The sequence below is a fragment of the Impatiens glandulifera genome, chromosome 5 (assembly GCF_907164915.1).
Source record: "Impatiens glandulifera chromosome 5, dImpGla2.1, whole genome shotgun sequence".
Taxonomy (NCBI): Eukaryota; Viridiplantae; Streptophyta; class Magnoliopsida; order Ericales; family Balsaminaceae; genus Impatiens; species Impatiens glandulifera.
In genome coordinates, this window is record NC_061866.1 from 51,236,019 (window position 1) to 51,256,640 (window position 20,622).

At 30.4% G+C, this 20,622-nt stretch overlaps 6 protein-coding genes across 9 annotated transcripts; 2 read left to right on the forward strand and 4 right to left on the reverse strand.

Annotated features, from left to right (window-relative positions):
- Positions 1 to 163: 163 nt before the first annotated feature.
- Positions 164 to 2,512, reverse strand: LOC124938434 (arginase 1, mitochondrial). Of its 2 annotated transcripts, none has more exons than XM_047478874.1 (7): positions 2,276 to 2,512; positions 1,854 to 2,000; positions 1,615 to 1,774; positions 1,378 to 1,511; positions 1,076 to 1,285; positions 627 to 737; positions 164 to 557 (listed from the first exon to the last, which is right to left on the reverse strand). In XM_047478874.1, the coding sequence occupies exons 2-7, from the start codon at positions 1,986 to 1,988 to the stop codon at positions 297 to 299; spliced, it is 1,011 nt and encodes a 336-aa protein (XP_047334830.1). In that variant the 5' UTR covers positions 1,989 to 2,000; positions 2,276 to 2,512; the 3' UTR covers positions 164 to 296. The 2 variants fall into 2 exon arrangements, with proteins under 2 accessions (XP_047334830.1, XP_047334831.1); XM_047478875.1 differs by having other exon boundaries at positions 1,854 to 2,026.
- A 3,490-nt stretch (positions 2,513 to 6,002) lies between these two features.
- On the reverse strand, positions 6,003 to 8,846 carry LOC124937807. 3 transcript variants are annotated; one of them, XM_047478137.1, is made up of 5 exons: positions 8,731 to 8,846; positions 7,657 to 7,927; positions 6,450 to 6,996; positions 6,244 to 6,354; positions 6,003 to 6,151 (listed from the first exon to the last, which is right to left on the reverse strand). In XM_047478137.1, exons 2-3 carry the CDS (start codon positions 7,857 to 7,859, stop codon positions 6,522 to 6,524), a joined length of 678 nt encoding a protein of 225 aa, XP_047334093.1. In that variant the 5' UTR covers positions 7,860 to 7,927; positions 8,731 to 8,846; the 3' UTR covers positions 6,003 to 6,151; positions 6,244 to 6,354; positions 6,450 to 6,521. The 3 variants fall into 3 exon arrangements, with proteins under 3 accessions (XP_047334093.1, XP_047334092.1, XP_047334091.1); XM_047478136.1 differs by having other exon boundaries at positions 6,003 to 6,160; XM_047478135.1 differs by having other exon boundaries at positions 6,003 to 6,354.
- Positions 8,847 to 10,341: 1,495 nt separating this feature from the next.
- On the reverse strand, positions 10,342 to 12,707 carry LOC124937806 (rhodanese-like domain-containing protein 4, chloroplastic). Its single transcript, XM_047478134.1, has 8 exons — positions 11,940 to 12,707; positions 11,739 to 11,841; positions 11,573 to 11,656; positions 11,434 to 11,508; positions 11,204 to 11,278; positions 11,049 to 11,129; positions 10,603 to 10,962; positions 10,342 to 10,513 (listed from the first exon to the last, which is right to left on the reverse strand). Exons 1-8 carry the CDS (start codon positions 12,557 to 12,559, stop codon positions 10,466 to 10,468), a joined length of 1,446 nt encoding a protein of 481 aa, XP_047334090.1. The 5' UTR covers positions 12,560 to 12,707; the 3' UTR covers positions 10,342 to 10,465.
- Positions 12,708 to 14,001: 1,294 nt separating this feature from the next.
- Positions 14,002 to 14,535, forward strand: LOC124937808. The gene has a single exon (XM_047478138.1). The coding sequence runs from the start codon at positions 14,069 to 14,071 to the stop codon at positions 14,507 to 14,509; it is 441 nt and encodes a 146-aa protein (XP_047334094.1). The 5' UTR covers positions 14,002 to 14,068; the 3' UTR covers positions 14,510 to 14,535.
- A 1,367-nt stretch (positions 14,536 to 15,902) lies between these two features.
- LOC124939889 lies at positions 15,903 to 17,231 on the forward strand. Its single transcript, XM_047480346.1, has 7 exons — positions 15,903 to 16,132; positions 16,229 to 16,285; positions 16,373 to 16,498; positions 16,578 to 16,647; positions 16,737 to 16,829; positions 16,919 to 17,032; positions 17,119 to 17,231. The coding sequence occupies exons 1-7, from the start codon at positions 15,966 to 15,968 to the stop codon at positions 17,170 to 17,172; spliced, it is 681 nt and encodes a 226-aa protein (XP_047336302.1). The 5' UTR covers positions 15,903 to 15,965; the 3' UTR covers positions 17,173 to 17,231.
- Positions 17,211 to 20,484, reverse strand: LOC124939888 (uncharacterized protein At2g39910). Its single transcript, XM_047480345.1, has 9 exons — positions 20,410 to 20,484; positions 19,878 to 20,334; positions 19,661 to 19,747; positions 19,256 to 19,446; positions 18,853 to 19,048; positions 18,602 to 18,666; positions 18,176 to 18,277; positions 17,963 to 18,062; positions 17,211 to 17,522 (listed from the first exon to the last, which is right to left on the reverse strand). Exons 1-9 carry the CDS (start codon positions 20,448 to 20,450, stop codon positions 17,511 to 17,513), a joined length of 1,251 nt encoding a protein of 416 aa, XP_047336301.1. The 5' UTR covers positions 20,451 to 20,484; the 3' UTR covers positions 17,211 to 17,510.
- Positions 20,485 to 20,622: the final 138 nt, after the last annotated feature.

Genomic DNA, 20,622 nt, shown 5'->3' on the forward strand with positions numbered 1-20,622 from the left:
ATTCTACTGTCGAATTATTTGAATAACCCATTTCGTTATTTAAATAACGAAATATCAAACAAGATTATTTAAATAACTCTAAACCCAAACTCGAACAAGAAAAGGTTCTTCATTTTTACTGAACACATATCCTAATTGTTTATCCCAAAAATAAAAATGATCATAGAAAAGGCTTGTGCATTATTTATTGGAAATAAATAAACCGATATAGTTTGAGGCAAATAACTAACAAGCCTTTGGCGAGTTGTTTATAGAAAATTATCAAAATTCAAATACTTGAAAAAAGTTCTAATAATTCATTTAGAGATCTTAGCAGTGAGTTCCCTTACCAATTTAGCAGCAACCATAGCCGTCATCCCATCGACAGTATCTCTTTGTGGGTTAAATTCCACTACATCAGCACCCACCACATCTCCTTTAAGATTATGAAGAATGTTTAGAACATCGCGAAATGATAGACCTCCTGCCTCGATGTGTGATACACCGGGTGCGATTGATGGGTCAAGACAGTCCACATCTACCGAGATATAAACTCCTTTCACCCCTTCCCCTAATTTCTGCACCAAAAATAAAGTTAGATGAAAAACAAAACAAAAAGTGCGATATGAGAATGCGTGGTGAGATACCAGGTTCTCCAAGAATGGGCGATCTCTTGTAAATGTCCTCATTTCATATTGCTCAACCCCAAATCGTTTTCCTTGTTCGCGTCCTTCGATATTGATTGATCTAATACCAACCTAAACAATCCAACAACACAATTATAGAAACAGAATGCATATTGGTTGGCGATGATTGATGTCTATTGTGCAAAGGGTAAAGACTTGAGAACATTTTCTACTTAAATGTTTTTTACTGTTGAGTGTTTAAATTTGGATCAAGCTGAGTAAATGTATGAAGATTAATGATTCTCTAGAGGAAATCAACAAATATCAAATGGATGATTATGAGAACTAAGGGAAGAGTTTCTTTTCAAATATAGATATGAGCTTGTTTGATGCGGGTGATGTTATTTGAAAGCTATGAAATCAAAACCTCGTGCTTATTTGAATAACTAGAAGTAATAGTTAACAGAAACCTGCAAGAGTCTCCTAGCATAGCCGCCTTCCATAATTCGAGCAAATGAAGAAGCATGAGAATATTTGTTGCCTTCAAATGAATGATAGATATCAGGATGAGCATCAAGATGGAGAATGTCAATAGGTCCTCCAAGCATTTCAGAAACTGCTCTTACAACCGGAAATGATATTGAATGGTCACCACCTAAAACCAGAGGCCGCAGTGGACTCTAGAGACATAATCAAAATCATAAATGAATATTAACGAAACAAAATCTATTCTGATGTTCCCAAAATTAAGGCTAAGACAAAGATGATATACTTCTTCCATAACCAGCTTCACAGATTCACTTATTGTATCCATCAATCTATCATCATCCACACAACAATCTCGCAGCTCTTGTACAGGTACATCCCCAACATCAGTCAAGACTCTTGGATCACTCAATTCTTTCCCTAAGATTTGTAAATTGAACAACATGGGTAAACAACTTAAAACTTCTATCTTGATGAGTTTGTAAATTGAAATCAGAAAGCAACATGAATGAATTAGTACTACCTTCTTCAGAGGTAGAGTTTGTGCTGCCACACCAGATTGCTTCCCTAATACGAGGCGGGGCAAATGCTGGTCCCTGTAGAAATGAGGAGTTATGACCTAAAGGAACACCGAGAAGAGATGTTGATGCTACAGCTCCACCCATTGCCCTTATGAGTTCCCCCTAATGACAGGAAACAAGAATTAAGTAATCAGAAGAAGAAGCAAGAGCAGAGATGTATTAAACAAGAGCAGATATATACTTTAAGCTTTGCACGCTCACGAATTAGAGTAAGGGAAGCTTCTACAACACGATTCTGGCCTTTTTCTATCAAATCCTTTGGAACAGATTTCAGCTTCTCTAGGTAATGAATTCCTCTTGCTCCAATAATCCCCATTATTATTACTTACTGCAACAACAATTTAAGGAATATACCTAATAACCAATTATTATAATGTAAATAAACCACGTGTAATGATTAGAAGATAGATTCAGGATCCTACTGAAGCAGAAATGAACTTATAATTTCATATAATTATAATAAACAAAATCGAATCCATTATCTCATTTGAGCGATAATATTGGATGTTCCGAACCAAGTGCGTGTATAGTCAGTCATATTAGAATTATGAAAATCCAAGACTTGGATTATACATTTTCTAATCTCTAAAAAAATAGAATTACCTGTGGAGGATTGATTAGGTTTGTCTGTTCGAGTAGCAGCCTAACCAAGGCAAGGATTGGTAATGGCGGGCGTTTGAACGTATCTCTTTCTATGTTCTGTGAATCGATTGGCTGAAGGAGGAAAGGAAGGGAAATCTTCAATCCTTCACCTTTTCCTCTGTTCTGATGATCGAAACACGGTCGATATCGTATCAGCCTTTCTCTTTCTGCAATCCCGAGGAAGAAGACAATAACGTACAGTTATCTTCACACCAGTGCGTTTGGTAGGTATAAAGAATATATATATTAATAATATATAGCTACCCTAATTAGATGGTTGGATACGTAATACTATGAGAGAGTAAGCTATTGATAAATATAAGATAATTGATTGAAATGAGATAATTTTTAATACGACTTACTGTTTATTTATTGTTAGGTGTGAGTTATATCAATTAAATATTTATATATAAAATTATAAAAATAAATTAATAATTTTAAATAATATAATAATTAAGTGTTCATTAAACCTAGACTTTAAATCTTGCAAATGTAAAATTTCATATGGAGAATAACTATAAATAAATATGTGAATGTAAATTATTAGTAGACCAAAATGTGTAAAATGTTCAAATAATAGTTTGGGTCCTTAAATTTTTAATATATAATAGTATTTTTAATTTTATTATCGGAAAAAATTCATCTAGACTGACTTATATACTTGTACAATTGTACAAGTTTAAATATGTATTATCATAAATTGTCTCATTTAGCCTCCGTTTAATAAACATAGTTGTTTTTTATTTATAATTTATATATTTATCAATTAAATATTTATTTTTTCTCTTTTTTCTTATTAATTAATTAATCAAATTCTCTCTTCTTATTTATTAATTAAGTTTTCTCATTTTCATTTTTTATGTAATATTTTTGTAAAAAAATTTTAAAAAAAAATAATAAAAATAAAAATAAATTTAATATTTTTTTTATTAAATTTTTTATTCAGATTTATAATAATAATAGTAAACAAAATCATTGGGTTACTATTTTTGTTTGTATAATATGGATTATTATTTTTTTGATGTTGGATGAATTAATATCTATTATTATCTAAATTCAATATTTTTTTGTTATTCTAGGGACTATTGATGTAATATCTAAGTATTAACCCTTCTCAACTAGACTAAACAATTTTAAAATAATCAATGTCATATATAAAGAAACGAAATAGTAAAAAAAATTAAAAAAAAATAATCAAATATCAATGAAGAAAACAAAAACAAATGAATAAAGAGAAATTAATTAATTAATTAATAAAAAAATGTAAAAGGAGAAAATTATTAATTAAAAAGATTTACAAAAATTAAAAAAGTTAAAAAAAAAAATCATAAAAATATTACTGAAGAAAAAATTGAAAGAGAAAAATTAATTAATAAATAAATAAAAGAGAAATTGATTAATTAATTAATAAGAAGAAATAGAATGAGAAAAAAATGAATATTTAATTAAAAAAAAATATATAAATTTTTAAAAAAATAACTCTATTCATTATTAAAGGCTAAATAAGTAAATTTTAATAGTTTGAATAAACTTTTATTTGTTTATACGTCTAATTAAACTAATTATGTTAGCTGTCTAATTAAGTTAGTTCTAGTTACACAAGTAATACAAAATTTCTATTTTTTATATAATTTTTTTATCTTTTATTATTATAATATATTAACTATTTATATTTTTTTATTAATTATATTTTACTCTATTTTCTATTGTAATATTATAGTCCTAATTTTATAACTCTGCAATATCAGTTTTATTTATATTTTAAATTTCTAACATAATATTTTTCTAACCCTAAATTTTTTAATCTTATATTGTATGTTCACATCTTTATTATCTTTTTAACTTCTCTATTATCCATTTTTAAGTTTACAAAGATATTACAAATTATTTTTGAGGTTATTGTCGTACTTATTTTTTTATTTTCTTCTTATATTTATATTTTTAATCCTTTATTACTTTAAAATATCTTTCATTATATTTTTCTTGTTGTAAAGACATCAGACCATATATCACAAATATTATTAAATTAGATTTTACAATTACGAAAAATATATCACCAGTCTATGAAGAAATATAAAAAACGACATGAAGTAATGACATAATCATTATTGAGTTTAATTTATAAATTGTTCAATCAAAAAAATCAAAGTTTATATATGAGATATATTATGAAATTTTTTATATACGAGATAGTGTGGTTATATATTTAATTAATATATATATTTATTAATTATAAAATTTATAATTATTAATTTTAAAAAATATATATAGAAAAAATAATAAAAAAGTTATTTACAGCTTTAGAGTCCACCAAATTTAAATTTAATTTGTCTTTCAATCCTCTAAACCGTCCTTAATTGAGAAAATAAGTAAGTTTAGAAAACAATAAATATGTTGGTAGGTAAAAATAAGAAAAATAAATAATTGTATGAAAATAATAATTAAATATGTAAATGAAATTGTTTATTTATGAATTGATATCCATTATTAACTAAAAGATATTGTTTGGGGGAGGGACAACTGTTGCTCAACATATATCCTTGTAACATTTGGAAAAAAAAGAAGTTAATGAGACATAGTTTAATTTTATATGTCAGTCTTCTTTAATATATTTTTATAATTGTCTTCAATGATACAAAGAGAGAACATAGTTGGAACAGCTGATCCCTCCCATTGTTTTATAAACGAGACTTTATCAAATTTAAATATGTTTGCCACATGGTTAAAAATTGATAAGTATATATTAATTTGAAATGTTAAAATTTGGAAAAAATATATTATATTATATTTTAAATAGTAATAAAAAATATAGTACAAATATGTAATTAATTATTAAATATTAAGTGGAAACAACATTGTAATTTTAGGATGTGTTAAAATGTAGGAAGGTGGTGTTAAGTGGAGACAATATAGTGAGATTGCATTATCATTCATTTAAAAAAAAGGTTCATAGGATAATTAAATGTAATATTTTTATTATTGTAAATATTATTAATTATACTATTTTATAATAAAAAAAATGGTGTTATAATATTTATTGATAACACTAAAATTACTCTTTTATTAAACACAAAATTATAAAAATATATAAAATTTATATTTTCAATACATGTAACAAAATAAAAATAATGTATACCATTTATACTTATTAGAGTTTATATACTATATACAACACTTTTTAATAGAAGTAATTTTTGTAAATAAGATTTTTATTTATTCTTTGAAGGTTATTTATTACTTTATAGTTAATTTAAATATATTAAATTAGTATTTTAATTTCAAATGGTGATGTGTCACAAATATTCTATTATTAAGGTTGAAATTATTACAACTTTCAACATACTAATTTCTTAGGCATGAGTTAGTCAAATTTGAACCTAAAAACTAGTATATTATCTATTAAACAAAATTCTTTTTATTTAAACTATTTTATTAAGTTATTTGTTAAAGAGGGTAAAAATATAATATGTCCAACTATAACTTATAGCTCGACCCTACAATCATAGGTCCTTATTAGTCGAACACACGAACTTTAATATCTTAAACAAAACTCTTATCACTTAATCTATCCTAAAGAGGTAGTTTAGTTATCATATTTTTCATATATTATAAACTAAATAAGGTAAAACAAATATATTTGTAAATATTAAAGTTTGTATGAATAAAGACAAATTCAATTTCTAATGTCTATATGAATTCCCTTTTATTACATGACAATAACTATGTTGAATGAACAACTGAATAATCAAGTCACCAAAAAAAGTGTAGTTATATACAAGGTACAAGTAGCTTTGGCAGTCTTAGACATCTTGTTTGCAACCATCATCAACAACTAACCTAGTCATTCTTGATCAGTACATGAAATCAGATAACATAGTGACAGAAACATTTTTTATCAAATCAGATCTTTCCAAGAATTGAATTCTGACCTCATCATAATAAAGTTCCTCATTTCAAGCTGGCTTATTGAGATCACACAACATTCTTCCACGAGAAACCGCCATCGAGCCTTGTTTAGGTTGGTCGGGTTTGCTTGCACTCTAGCACAAAGAATCAGTAATAGTATATGATTATATAACCCTGTTGGAATTAAAACAAAATAATATGTATTTGTCTATATGACATATTGACCAACCTTTAAAATAGGCTGTCAAACCTCCATTGGCTGCTAATCTGGTACCAAAACTCAAGCAGGCAGCAGAGAGACTTAAAAGAATGAAGTAAAGTAATCTATATCAAAATTGAAGGGATTATTGGTTAACCCAATTATGTTCTCCATTTCATATTTGAAGGAATCCAAGAAAAGGCCAAGAGATAACCCAGCTTTCCAATAATTAAACATGGTTATCAAGTTCTTCACCCTGCTTAGTAATCGAAGAGAAGCTCCATACATGAGTGCCCCGATTCCTTCCACAACAACAACTGCTAATGCAGCTGATAGAATGTCCCAGTCTCCTGTTTGCCCAATAACAGTAGCAAAGGCAGTTGCACAATAAAATCCCACAAGGAAAAAGAAGAATTTCATTGGTAGATTCTTCTTTATCTCATTTATTCTTGCACTCAACCTGCCTCTAAGAGCTTGAAAAGCTTGAAATAGTCGAGTGCCACCATCATTGTTATTTGTAGGGGGCGTACCAAATGTTCCATCGTTTATACTGCTATTTACAGACCAAGCTGATCTCCTATAAAATAAACTTCTCAAAGTAAGAATTCATTCAAGGGTATTATTGCAAGCCCAATGAAAAAGAAGCTTCATAAAACTAAAAAAAAATATTCCTACTACTTATGATCTGGAATGCATACATAATTTAAATAGCCAAAAGACCCTGCCAGTTGCCAGAGCCTTCTCTTTTTCATACACCTTTTATTTTCTTACAATTTAGAGTACACGCTTAAAATAAACTAAAAACTAAGTGTTGAATATTGAAGGTTAAGTGCATAATGAGTTAAGTTTCTCAAAGTAAATGTTGAATAAACCAAATGAAAATTACCTAAATATAGTATATGTATGTTGATTTCATAAAATGTGGAACTAATGTCTGGAAGGTACTAAAATACTATTTTACCCTTATATCGATCTGATTTGATTTCCAATCCCAATCTATAGGAAAATGTTCGTCTTTGGGAAGTTCTTACTAGATCACCGAATTAAGCCAATATTTTAGCTTAATTTGAATCGAATCTAAATTATTAAGTGATTTTAAATAACAGTAATCAAATGAAACTTATTTCAAATAAGCATTTCATCATTTTAGATTGAATGATAAGTTGTGTTATGAATGTAATATTGACTATCCATATGGCCTCTTCGAAGTTAAAGGAGCATAGAATGCAGAACTTACTTGGTGCTGCTAGAGAAAGAAAAGTTTCCTACATTAATGTAGCATGTATGAGATCCCAGTCCCTTGCTGACACGAAAAACAGTTCTATCAGCAAAGTGTGTTTGACCACTAGCAAGAGATGCAGACTTGTAGTCTTCAACGGCTGCAACCATCCTCGCGTTTAGAGGGAAAACGAATGATGGAATTTTAACAGCCATTAGCATGGCAAACTCTACAAGTGAAACCTCCTAACACCATAGACTAACAAAGAGTTTCCTTCATCTTTACCAACCTAACAGATATTCAGAATGAAAAAGAGGTAATAGAAGAGCTAATACTTAATTGCATAAGCAATTGAAAATATTAATCTGCAGTAAACATGATAAAAGAAACAAGTAGGATGTGTATCATTGGTTGGTCATTATAATTTTTCAGTTAAATTCACAAAGTACAACAACCGTGTAAGTGACCAACAATGTTTTCCCTTTGTAAATGGATCGGATTCAAGCACATTCACAAAGTCTTAGATAATCATTTTTATATGGGCAATCCGAAGAGGGGTAAAAAATACTAATAATTTATCGTTCCTCATCATCCATGCCCATTCAACAATCCAATTCATTAGGAATATAATATCCATACTAAGTGAATGCATGTCTTATATGAATATAGAATTAATTCATAGAGTAGATATTGCAATTTTTAGCAATATGGATGGAAATTCCAATATGACATCTACAATAACATAACTGTGTAGGGTTAACATTTAAATTCCAAACTCTGAAAATGTACCTAGACTACTAAATGTTGTATCGGATAAATGATTTGAATCAAGGGCACACCCAACTTGACAGCTTTAATTATGTTTGAGAAAGAAATAGGAGAATCAATGTAACTGGAGGCAGACAAAGAAAAAAGAGACCACCAAACCACTAAAATCTCCACACTAAAGAAGAAAAATCATCGAGCAATTGGGTCTCCAAAATTGCAAACAAGTTCGACATCAAAACTAAAACTAAACCCTGGATTGCATAAACAAATTCAACCAAACCAAAAGGTAAAAAGAAATACATATCGGGAAAACAATAAACTTACAAATATATGTTTGAATGAAGAAGAAGAAGAACTAGATGGGCGGCTGAAGAAGCTCGTAGCAAACAAGTGACTCTATTTCGATTCGCATTGAGAGCAGATAGATAAAATCCGGAAACAACAAAAGAGAAGAAATCAATAGAGGTTTATTTATTTTATAATTTACAAAGTTAAATATAAAAAAATTATTTTAATAAACTATATTGAATTTTAGAAACCAATATCTAAATTCTGATGTTATTTAGGATTTTTATTGTCCTGTTTTTTAAAATTATTGTTTAATAAAAACAAAGTATTATTTAACTTTTTAATTAGTTACAAAATTCAATTATATTTAAAATTTAAATTTATAAAAATAAAGTATTTTAATTAATAAATAAAGTAATTAAAAAAATAAAATATAATATAAAAACATTATTAAATACTCATATATATATATATATATATATATATATATATATATATATATATATATATATATATATATATAACAAATAATATACTAAGCAACTGTAAGCAGATGTGATAATACAATTTATGCAGTTATATCCTTATTTTTTAATATTTAATAATATTATATTATTAATTATATTTTTTTCATTTAATATTAAATATATATATATATATAATTTTTTTATTTTCTTTTTAATCTTTTATTTCCATATTATTATATATTAATCATTTATATCTCATTTTAAATATTATTTTTTACTAGTTTAGGGGCCCCAGATTTTTAGGACTGACCCTGACTATGGGTATTTATCGGTTCGATTTTCGAGTTATTCTAGTTTTCTGTTTGTGTTTTCTAATTTTTATTTAAAATAAATTCAAAAACCAAATCAATTTGAATAAATTTAAATTTGGTCGGATATTCGGTTAGATCAAATATTGAACACCCTGTACCCCATAAGATAAAAACAATTTTTTTAAGAGAGTTATCCGATTAAACAAGTTGGTATAAAAAAAAATATAAATCATCCAAATTATGCTTAGTGATTGACCATTAATGTTAAGCAGTTGAACGACAAAAATAAAAGTAAGACAATGGTGACGACGACCAAATATAATGGTGGAGAGGTGTTTGTCATGACAGTAACTGTTTTCGACAAAAAAGAATGAGAGATGGGTCAAAACTCAAGAATGGACTGTTGGAGCGAGAGATTAGACGGAAGATTGACGTCTAACTTAAATTAATATATAATAAAATATATAATTATTTAATTATATATAACAAATTATATAATATAGTAAAATATATAATAAAAAATTGTTTTCAGTTTTCGAGTTGAAACTCCAACTCGAAACTTATTTTGAATTCGAATAGGTTTAAAATTCAATTCAAAATCCAAAACTAAAATTTGAATTCAATTTTTTTAAATTGGTATTCAATTCAAAGCCCCTACATATAACTCATATATCTTAGTTTTAAGAACCAAATTTTTCAAAACAGAATCAATTAATTAAAAATAAAGTTTTTTCCTATAAACTAGTTAAACCGACGTATTGAAATTTAATAAAATAACGTTAATAGTTTGCATTTCATTGAATAAACCGGACATCTTACCTTCATTACATTTTACCAAATGGTGTTGGTTTATATAAAATATGAGGGAAGAAGTTGAAAATGAAATTTATACCCAACACTCAAAATGATCTTCTAATGAAAACAATTTAAAATATTGAAACCACTGGAGCCTTATTGGCAAATAAATTGCTTGATTAAAGGAAAACAGTTAATCTATGGCTTTGATGGAGAAGGCGATGTTGGAGGCTTGAGATCTGGATACTGCAACAAACATATAAACAAACAAAAACCAAATAAATCAATTAAGAAACCAAGAAATAAACAATCAATACAATGATAAAATTACTTACATATGGGTAAGGTGAAAGTGATCTTGGAATTCTAGGAACAGCCACTGTCTCTTCTGTTTTTGGAGGCTTAAACGCAGAAACCACTTCTGGCTTAGGCTCTGTCTCTGGCTCCGGCTTAGGCCCTGTCTCTGTCTCTGGCTCCGGCTTAGGCCCTGTCTCTGTCTCTGGCTCCGGCTTAGGCCATGTCTCTGTCTCTGGCTCCGGCTTAGGCCCTGCCTCTGTCTCTGGCTCCGGCTTAGGCTCTGTCTCTGGCTCCGGCTTAGGCTCTGTCTCGGCCTCCGGCTCTTGTGTTTTCGATGGCTTAACTATCGGAAGAGCTTTGCTAACTGAGACTGGTGGTAGAAGAGCGATCCCAATTTGCTGAAATTTCCTCCCAAAATTTGACTTAATAATAATGAATTACAATATTTACAACAACAACAAAAAAAAAAACTGATTAATTGAACCTTGATATCATCAGCAATTTCATTTGGACTAATTCTGGTTGTTAAGAATTCGTCGACTAGTTGCAGAGTTTGTTTCCTGTCCTGTTAATACGAATAGAAAATCTCAAAACAAAATTTCCATACTTATAATAAACAACTTGTTGAAATAAACAAACCTCTGCATAAAGGAATTTCTTGCTGACAAATTGAACAATTGCAGCTGATCCCAAAACCTGAAGTATTGTTTCTACCTAGAATAGAACAAACCATGTTATATAGATGTTTTCTCAAGAATAAAATCAAACCCTTCATTTCAAACATGTCAAATTCTCTTTTGTAGGAATCCTATCAATTTCTTGCCAAATACACACACAAGGGTAGTTTAGGAAACGTCATTCTTTTTCACCTCTGTAAATGCAAATAAACTCAATCCAGTAGCAACAGCAAGACCAAGAGTTATAGACAAAACACCAGCAGCTTCCTGCAAAATTCACCATCAATTCATCAATTTCCATTTCTCGTTATAAGTTACACGAGAAACATACACCAAATCCTTCAATGGCGTCGGTTAAACTGCTGAAATCTAAGCCGACAGACTTCTTTGGTTCTATCCAAGGAAGACCACTCTTCTGCAACAATGTGGATGAATGAAATTCAGTATCATTATGGAAAAACAGAGGAATAAAAACAGAGAAAATGTGAATAATTAACCGTCCATCCTTTTGGTCCTTCAGCACCATCTTTAATGGCATAAGCAGATTTATATCCGTTGGATGTTAATAGCTCTGCAACCAGTTCAGAGTTCCCATCAAATCTGGCTTTCGTCACAAAATTCAAGAATTAGTTTTTTTTTTCTTCTTCTTCATAGTTTGGATTTGTAGATCAAAGAGGAAGAGTGATGATGCGGCTTACTTGTCTAGGATGAACAACGTTGTACTCTCTGGTTCCTTAAACTTAAAAGATAGTTTCTTCAAGAACCCTAATTTATCTTCCCCATTGTAAGTAACAGTTACAGTCTTCTTCTTCAATCCTCGAATATCAGGACTACCCACTAGCCTTATATCAGATGGGGATCTTATATCAAGCAATTGGGTATTCGATTCAGAACCCAACTTTTCAAAAGCATTTTTTGAAGTATCAACTCCCCACGGTTTCTGTTTGGATTTTCCAAGAATCTGAGACAAAACCAAAGGAACAGCTAAAATGGCGGCACCTCCGATTATAACAGCTGAATTCTCGACGGCGTAGTTAATCAGTCCTCCGAAGTCAAAATCCGAGGTGGTTTCTGACTGTCGTAAGGCTTCTTCATATGTCAATGCTCTTGCATTGTCTGCTACGGTAATGATTGATGATAGTAAAGCAGCCATTCCTCCATTTATGTTTCTTGATGCGGATTCTGATAGATTAATGAAAAATCTGTGTTTTGATTCTTTTGAACAAGGTAAAGATGAGATCTTTATGGGTTCTTTTCTTCTGGTTCTATCGGAAAGAACTGAAATTGGAGTTAATCCCAGGCCATTGATGGCTTCCATTGAAGAAAATTGCTTGGTTTCTTGTTAGAAGATGTGCAGGAATGGTGAAATCACCATGAAAGCTTACTTGGATTGGATTGGCCGACTGCAATTTTTGCTTGCTACAGAATTGTTTGAGATGGAAATGCTCAAGTGGATGGAAAGATGATATTCGACCTATTGTTAAGTGACATGTGGCAAGTGAGGATGAGGGAGCTTTTTATGTCCGGTGGCTTATTAAATGTCGACTTTATAAATAATAAAATATTAAACATAAAATAAAACATGGTGGCTGATTGATGTCCATGAGTGGGACTTAGGGTCGGTTTGATCTTTGGTTTGTCTAGGAATTTTTCTAAAAATATCTTGTTTGATACAAAAATGAACTATTTATTAAAATATTATTTTATATTTTTGAAATTTAAGTTAATAAAAAAATATTAAGAGTGTTTTATTGATAAATTTAGTAATTTAATGATTAATATTTATTATTAAATTTTTTTATTTTATCAACAAATCAATTATATTTGATCAAGTGTGATTGAGACATGGTTTGTGATAAATAATAAACATATATTTTTGATTCACGTCAGTCACCATAATAAATGTTAAATATATTAATTAAATATTTGATGGATTAAAGTGAAAATGTAAAGTGACGAGACGAGATATTCATTGGAAAAAAATATGTAATGAGATATATGAGAAGATGTGTTGTTTTATCGAATTGAGAATTTTTATTTTTAATTTTAATATATTATTTATGATTTATTAAGAATTTTAAACATTAAATATATATATATATTTTATAATTTTTTATTATATTAAAATCTTTTTAATTTAAAATATAATTATTGATAGCGATTTTTGGTTGGTGTATAATTTTTTTTATAAAAAAATTTAAATGATATTAATATTATAATATTAAAATAAAATATTTTAATTAATGATGTATATGATATATAAGGAGTAGAATGATTTTTTTTTTTTTTAATTTGTGTTATTAAAATAATTAATCTAATCTAGATAATAATTTATTATTTTATATTTATTTTAATTAAGGAGAACGAGTATAATATCAAATATCAATGGTTCATGCTTGCTTTAACTTAGAGCGCTTTTAAATAGAATCGAAGTCACGGATAACATTTTGGACTCTTTAAGCAAACTTTTAATCATCATATAAATTGAAACAAATGATTTTTTATTTTATTATAATAAATTGAATATTGTGAATGATTTAATTGAATTGAATTTGGTTATTACTCATGCATGATTTGATATCTTTATAAGAATGAGATCCAAACAAGGTAATGGTAATGACATCAGCAATGGTGTAGGTATGTCATCAAAGAAGAGTGATGATGCAACAGATGATGCAATAATTCAAATATCTGAGTCTCTTTTTATTCCCCTGTTTCTAGGAAACTCACATTATCCGATTTAATAAATACATCTCCATGACCTAGACTTGATCGAACACCGGTTGTCCCATCTCTCTTTCTCTCTCTGATAAGAGATCTGTCGAAAATGGAACATGTTGTCAAGCTAAAGAAGATGAAGAAGAAACCGACGTCTCCGAAAGCTTATTTGAAGAAAAAACCCATAATCAAAGTGACATACATATCGAATCCGATGAAGGTACGGGCGAATAATGAATCTGAGTTTCGAGCCATTGTTCAAGAACTCACCGGCAAGAACTCAACCGTTGCTGTTGACACTTGGCCGGAGTTAGAAGAAACTACTGTCCACGACCACGACCACGACAGCATGATCATCAATGGCGTTCTTACTACTACTACTACTACTCCTGATTCAGCTACTGTGGAACAGGAGGAGATGATCGAAATCGCGAGATCGACGCAGACGCAGACGTTTGAATATAATTTTGATGATGAAATTAGTAGTAATTCCTTACTACTAGATAACTTAAATGGGTTTCAATACTATTGGGGTACTATTCTTGCGTAAATAATATATTAATAATTTTATAACTATTTCAGTTTAATTATTTTTCAATTCTCCATTCATTCACTATTATTAAACATAATAGATTGTCTTATCTATTATTAAACATAATAGACTGTCTTATCGAACAAAAAAGCGAGTTCATGGTACATAGAACACAAAATTTTGGAAGAGTAAATTTGATCCCATCAAACTTAATGACATCTTTGATTTCACCCATTCATTTTTTTTAGTTTACTGGTTATCAATATGGATGAATGTGAAGTAACAAAACATACTTATTTCACATAATAATTGAGGTTGGGTTAGTTCGATTCTACATGTACCGGTAGTGTAAGTATCCATTCAGAAAGTGTCACATGTACAAAAGAGAAAAAAAAAAATAACAAATGAGAGAGGTGATATTTTACTTTTGTGTATATGTGTCACTTTATGAGTGAGATACAAGTAGTGTCTATACATGTAGCATCGAATTAACTCTGAGGTTGTATACATTAAAATAGCAAAGTCTTTGTTCGGTCCATATAGTCAAAATCGGTTTAGAATTGAATCGATTACGAAAAAGAATTGAAATAATTAATATATTTTTTTTTAGTTATCACTTACCAAAATAAATGTTTATACAAAATTGGGTTGATAGTGCTTGCTTGTATTGTATTGAAAGACATTAAGCGGGTCAATGTCACTTATGAACGTGGGTTTGAAAATGAATTGGCTTTAATTGAAAATGTTTAAAGGATATATATAGGCATAATGCAGCATATTATTTTGGTCCCAACACATAGTGCACAAATTCTAGTTCAGAAAATTATTTCCTAACTCTATTTGATTCAACATTCTATAAGGATGTCTTAGTAAAAGAGATGTTTGATATTGATAATGAAAAAATAGAATCCATATAAGATTTCGAATTAGAATAGTAGAAAGTTATCCGATCTTCGGGGGCATGAAAGAGGTGGACTTGTTTTCGTCTAAACCAATATGGAGCGATATTGGAACTTCAATGTCTATGTCATTTTAGTGAAACGTATAATTGAAAAAGAATAGAAGATCTTCAAGAATAAGAGCCCTATATCTAGTGAAGGAGGTTGAAAAATTAATTTGGGATTAATTTGAAATTTTAAAAAAAAAATTATGAATAAAACAGGTTTATCATTCATATATATATATATATATATTGTCTTTTTTTTAGGGTAGGCTTGGTCTAACTTGGTCGGTCCTAACCTAAATTTTGCCTATGCCTACATTCTGCGTATATCTTGTATGTAGGCTTTGATGTTATTTTTTTTTCCAAAACCAATATTATCAATAAAAATTTGAGGACTTATTTATATAATAAATTTATCTTAAATAATAATAAAATATATATTTTTTTTCTCTTTTATCTCGAAGGAAGAAAATTAATGGGCTTCATCAATATAGAAGAAGAAAGAGAAGTGGACGAACCAGAGACTCTCTAATGGCTTCCTCCTCCATCGCTTTTTCTCCCACTCCGTCTTTCTGCCGCAAATTCAACGGTAACTTTTACAGACATACTTCTCGCCATCCTCGTCGTCCTCTCCTTATCGTCTCGAAACATCAACAGAATGACAGCAAATCTACCTTAACAACGACCAGCAGCCGCAGGTATATATATTATCAAACAAACATATATGTGTTCATTCAGTTCGATAAACCTAATAAACACACCAACTTTATCATCATACAATTACGTACGTGAAGGGAAGTGATTCTAAAGACAAGCGAGATTGCAATGTTTATAGCCATTCTTAATTTCAGGTAATAATAATAATAATAATCACAATTCCAATGCACTTATTTCTATCATCTTGATTTTACATAATCTATCTAGATTCATTTGTTCAGTGGAAAAAAACCAAATTATCTTGGAATACAGAAGAACCCACCTGGACTTGCCCTATGTCCAGCTACTCAGAATTGTGTATCAACTTCTGAGAACATCACTGACCTAAACCACTATGCTCCACCCTGGTATAACTATCTATCTATCTTCATTTCAATCCTTTATTTTTATTATAAACAAAAAACAAAACTTTGTTTCTTGGATCAGGAATTATAACCCTGATGGTAAACGTGGGAATATAACCAGAGAAAAGGCAATAGAAGAGCTGCTTCAAGTGGTATGTACTACTATTCAAAACCCCCCTACTTCACTTACTTTACTTCCCTCTTCTGTTCAAAACCTTAATCCTGTTCATTCGAGTTCTAGATCAAATCAACAAAGGTGGACAAGTCCAATCCAAGGATCATAGAGAAGAAAGACGATTATTTGTATGTTGAATACTCAAGCCCTATCTTGAAGGTACTATAATAGAGGCTTTCAAATTATAGATAATTTATAATCAAAAGCTCATATTATTAGACTAAATTTGTTTTCATTTGTTCTACCAGTTGGTTGATGATGTTGAGTTTTGGTTTCCACCTGGTAAGAAGCCGATAGTACAATACAGATCAGCTTCTCGTGTGGGCAGTTTTGATTTTGATGCCAACAAAAAGAGGATTAAGGTGTGATATTTCATTTGTGTATTATTTATGTGGCGGTCTCAAAGGAAAGATCAAACTTCTTAACTCCTCCTAATCATTTATTCTAGGCATTGCGTTTACAGTTGGAGAAGAAGGGTTGGGCTTCCGAAAACAGCTTCTAAGAAAGTATATAGATTCTTTAATTAAATAAGATAGAGGATAATAACAACCTTCTTTCCTTAAATTTGAAATTGACTTTATTCTCATATGAGAATAAATAATATATATCATAAAAGTGTTTGATTGATAAATAGAAAACAAAACTTACTCCAATAAGGAGTGTATGAAAGACATACAATATCCTGCCACCACTTGCTGCTCCAATTAGGATATGAAGTGTAAAATCAGACAGCGTCAAACCAGAAGATGGCGATAGAGAGACCCTTCAAGATGACCGGCCAGTTGGTGGTGGTGGCAAAACCGCCCACATGAGGTGAAAACTTAAGGTCAGCTGCCTTTTTCAATGGATATCCTGCATGTAAACCACAACCAAAACATGTAAACCCATAAACTTCCAAAAAAACAAATGGCTAATTCTTATCAATAATGTTCTGTAACTACTTCAATAAGCTAATAAGCCTATACATAGTTGAAAGTATCGTCTTGTTCTTCTAAAACACGTGATAAGGGCATCAAATTATATTTCAAATAACCATGCCTAAGGCAGCATGGGTCACACTTAAGCCTTATATTGTTCAGTCAGCCAAAAATTTCAATCTATTATTCCTTAATCGTCTCAAAAACAAGTACACCTACTTTCCTTCATCTCATTCTATCTAATGTACTTAGACTGGAATTCCCTGTATAATTATGTCCTTGAGGAATAAGGCAATGTAACATACCCCTTTTAAACTTGAGTATTAAACTGAACCAAATTAATTATTGATCTCTGTAAGGAAATAGAAGTTTTACCACTGGAATGACATTTACATGGAGGGATTGTCCAACAGCTATCAGATTTTGATCGTCCTTGTACCTATCCCAAACAGCTTCAAACTGTGTACCTTTGCATCTTGTAGGACCAAAAAATATTCACATTTTAGACAGGTATGGAAATTATATGCTCTCTGTACAAGTATTACATAAAATATACAAATGACAGAAAACACAAGGCAAGATATTTACTGCTGAATAAGTATTAAGTTCCGAACAACATGTGACCTAATTTCTTCTCGAGCAACTTTTAATGCTGCTTCCTTGTATAGAATAATAAGCTCATCCACCAGCCTAAGAAGAAAGGACAAGAATCAATACTAGTATTACAGGCAAACTTTTTTTTGTTTAGAAAAAAAAGGAAAAAAAAAACTAAGTTCTTTTCCATAAGAAGCACAACTTGGTCAAACCTATCAGCGTTAAACAATAACGTCGAATAATCAAAATATTACACATAATACTCCGCGATTACCAAACACTCTGAACTGATTAGCAAATAAGACTGATAATAAACTGGAATCATACTAACCCTAGTTTTGCAGAAACCACTCAAAGGCATATGAATGCACCAAGTGCCTTGTATCTGATTTAGGTATAAATCAATATAGCTCAATTTACCTGTCTATATATGAGGAGTTCCTTATCCATGTTAGCTTCAAAACTGTATGGATCCGCTCAAGAACCTGTAAAGGAAGTGCGCATCAATGCATTATGCACTGAATGCATTCATGAGAAAACTATATGTATGTGTAAATAAATCAGTTCTTTCAACAGAAAATACAAGTGAAAAAAGGAGATTTTTCTAAAATACAAATGTGATAAGTAGGCATGCGTGAATATTGCAAACTAGAAAACTTTCCAACACTCACGAGCAGAACAGTTTCATCATCATCAGCATGCATCCACTTAAAGAACAGTGGGAATATGTGCCTGAAATGTGCTAAAAGCACAAGACCAATAGCATTGAAAAGTGGCTCAATATGTTGAAGCCACGCTAGACGACGATCTTTGTGTCTTGGTTGGCGGCTCAAGTGGCTCAACATCTCTGTTAATATCCTTTCAAACCTAAAAAAAATATATGTAACAGTATAAATAATATATATTTTGACGATAAAGAGTTCTTCAAATGGAGATAAAGGTGCTAAATCAAGCATGTGCTGTTAACAATTATAATGTAACTTTTCCCTGTCAATGCATTTCATGCTTCATCTCTATTATTTAGAACAAGTCTTTATTTGAAATATCAATTAGCCTAACTAAAAGAATGCATACCATGAACTACGGGGATTATTTTGATGAATAGATGTCAAGATAACCACCGACATCTCCACCACAAGGTGCCATATCTCATCAGCTGATGTGATATTTTGGAGACAAGCATCAAGGATCGCATCTTCATACCAATTTATGTCAGAAGCATTCACATTTTTTGCTACATGTATAAAGCTCATCATGCCTTGCCCCTGAAATTGTAGAGCATAAGATAGTCTCACATACTTGATTAAACAATCAACAAAGACAAAATTCAACATAATTACTTTCTTTTCGTACTGTCTATAAAGTGTACTCTCCTTGTATTAGTTTACATTCAAATATATGAAGAGACTCCTCTTCCCAACAAAAAGGAAGGGATGAAACAAAGGGGAGGGAATAAGCATGAGTTAGAACATCACATACTTTCACCTCTGGCGACCAGTGATCAAGAGCTGTTAATGCACAAGGAACAACCAAAGTACAGATTCCTCCAAGATGAGAGCATTCCACCTGCAAAAGATATGTAAATTAAACAAACTTTAAGTCGATCATCGTCGGGTTATGAAAATAACTTGATAAAAAGAATGATGAATTAAACATAGCCCTAGAAAACCAACAAAGAAAGACTGCATAGAAAAACCTGTGTCAATAACCATCTGAATTGATATGCAGCCACAATAGCAAATACAACCGGAGCCCTAGCCGTGGCTGATGATATATCATTACCACTGTCTAACTTATTAACTGAGCTCTCCTTAATCGTATCCTTCACCCGAGACAACATTTCAGGCATCAATTCCAACACCAAGCTGCAAGAAACCGCTCTTGAAAGCCTTTGAAAAGCCAAATTGGCGGAGGTAGACAGCGTATGAGGGATCCATGAGAGCTGTTCGTAATTCGAATCCACAGAAGAAGCTAATGCAGCACAGAACAGAACGAGATCAATGGTTTTGCTACGTATCTGAGATTCGGAGGCATTGGAGAGGGAATCGGCGTCGGGAAGAAGGGACAAGAGCATGGACTTGACGGAGACATTGGAGGCTTCAGGTGGACTGTATTGCACTTCGGAAAGAGATTCTTTTAGCTGTTGAGATAACCTATAATTCACCAGTTGATCAAAACCCTAGATAACGAATAAGATATAATAGATGGAGAAACAGAGAAACGCTTACGGGATGAGAAGAGGAACTGTGTTCAACATTTCTGCCGCCATTTGGAACACGACGCAATCCAGAGATTTTCTTATTCGAGCTTCTATAATATTTAAGGAAAACCTCCATAAATTAATAGTTTGAGACTGAAAAAAATTATTAATTAATTGATAAATTAATAAATTAATAATTTATTAATTTATTAAAATATTCATTAATTAAATAAATTTTTAA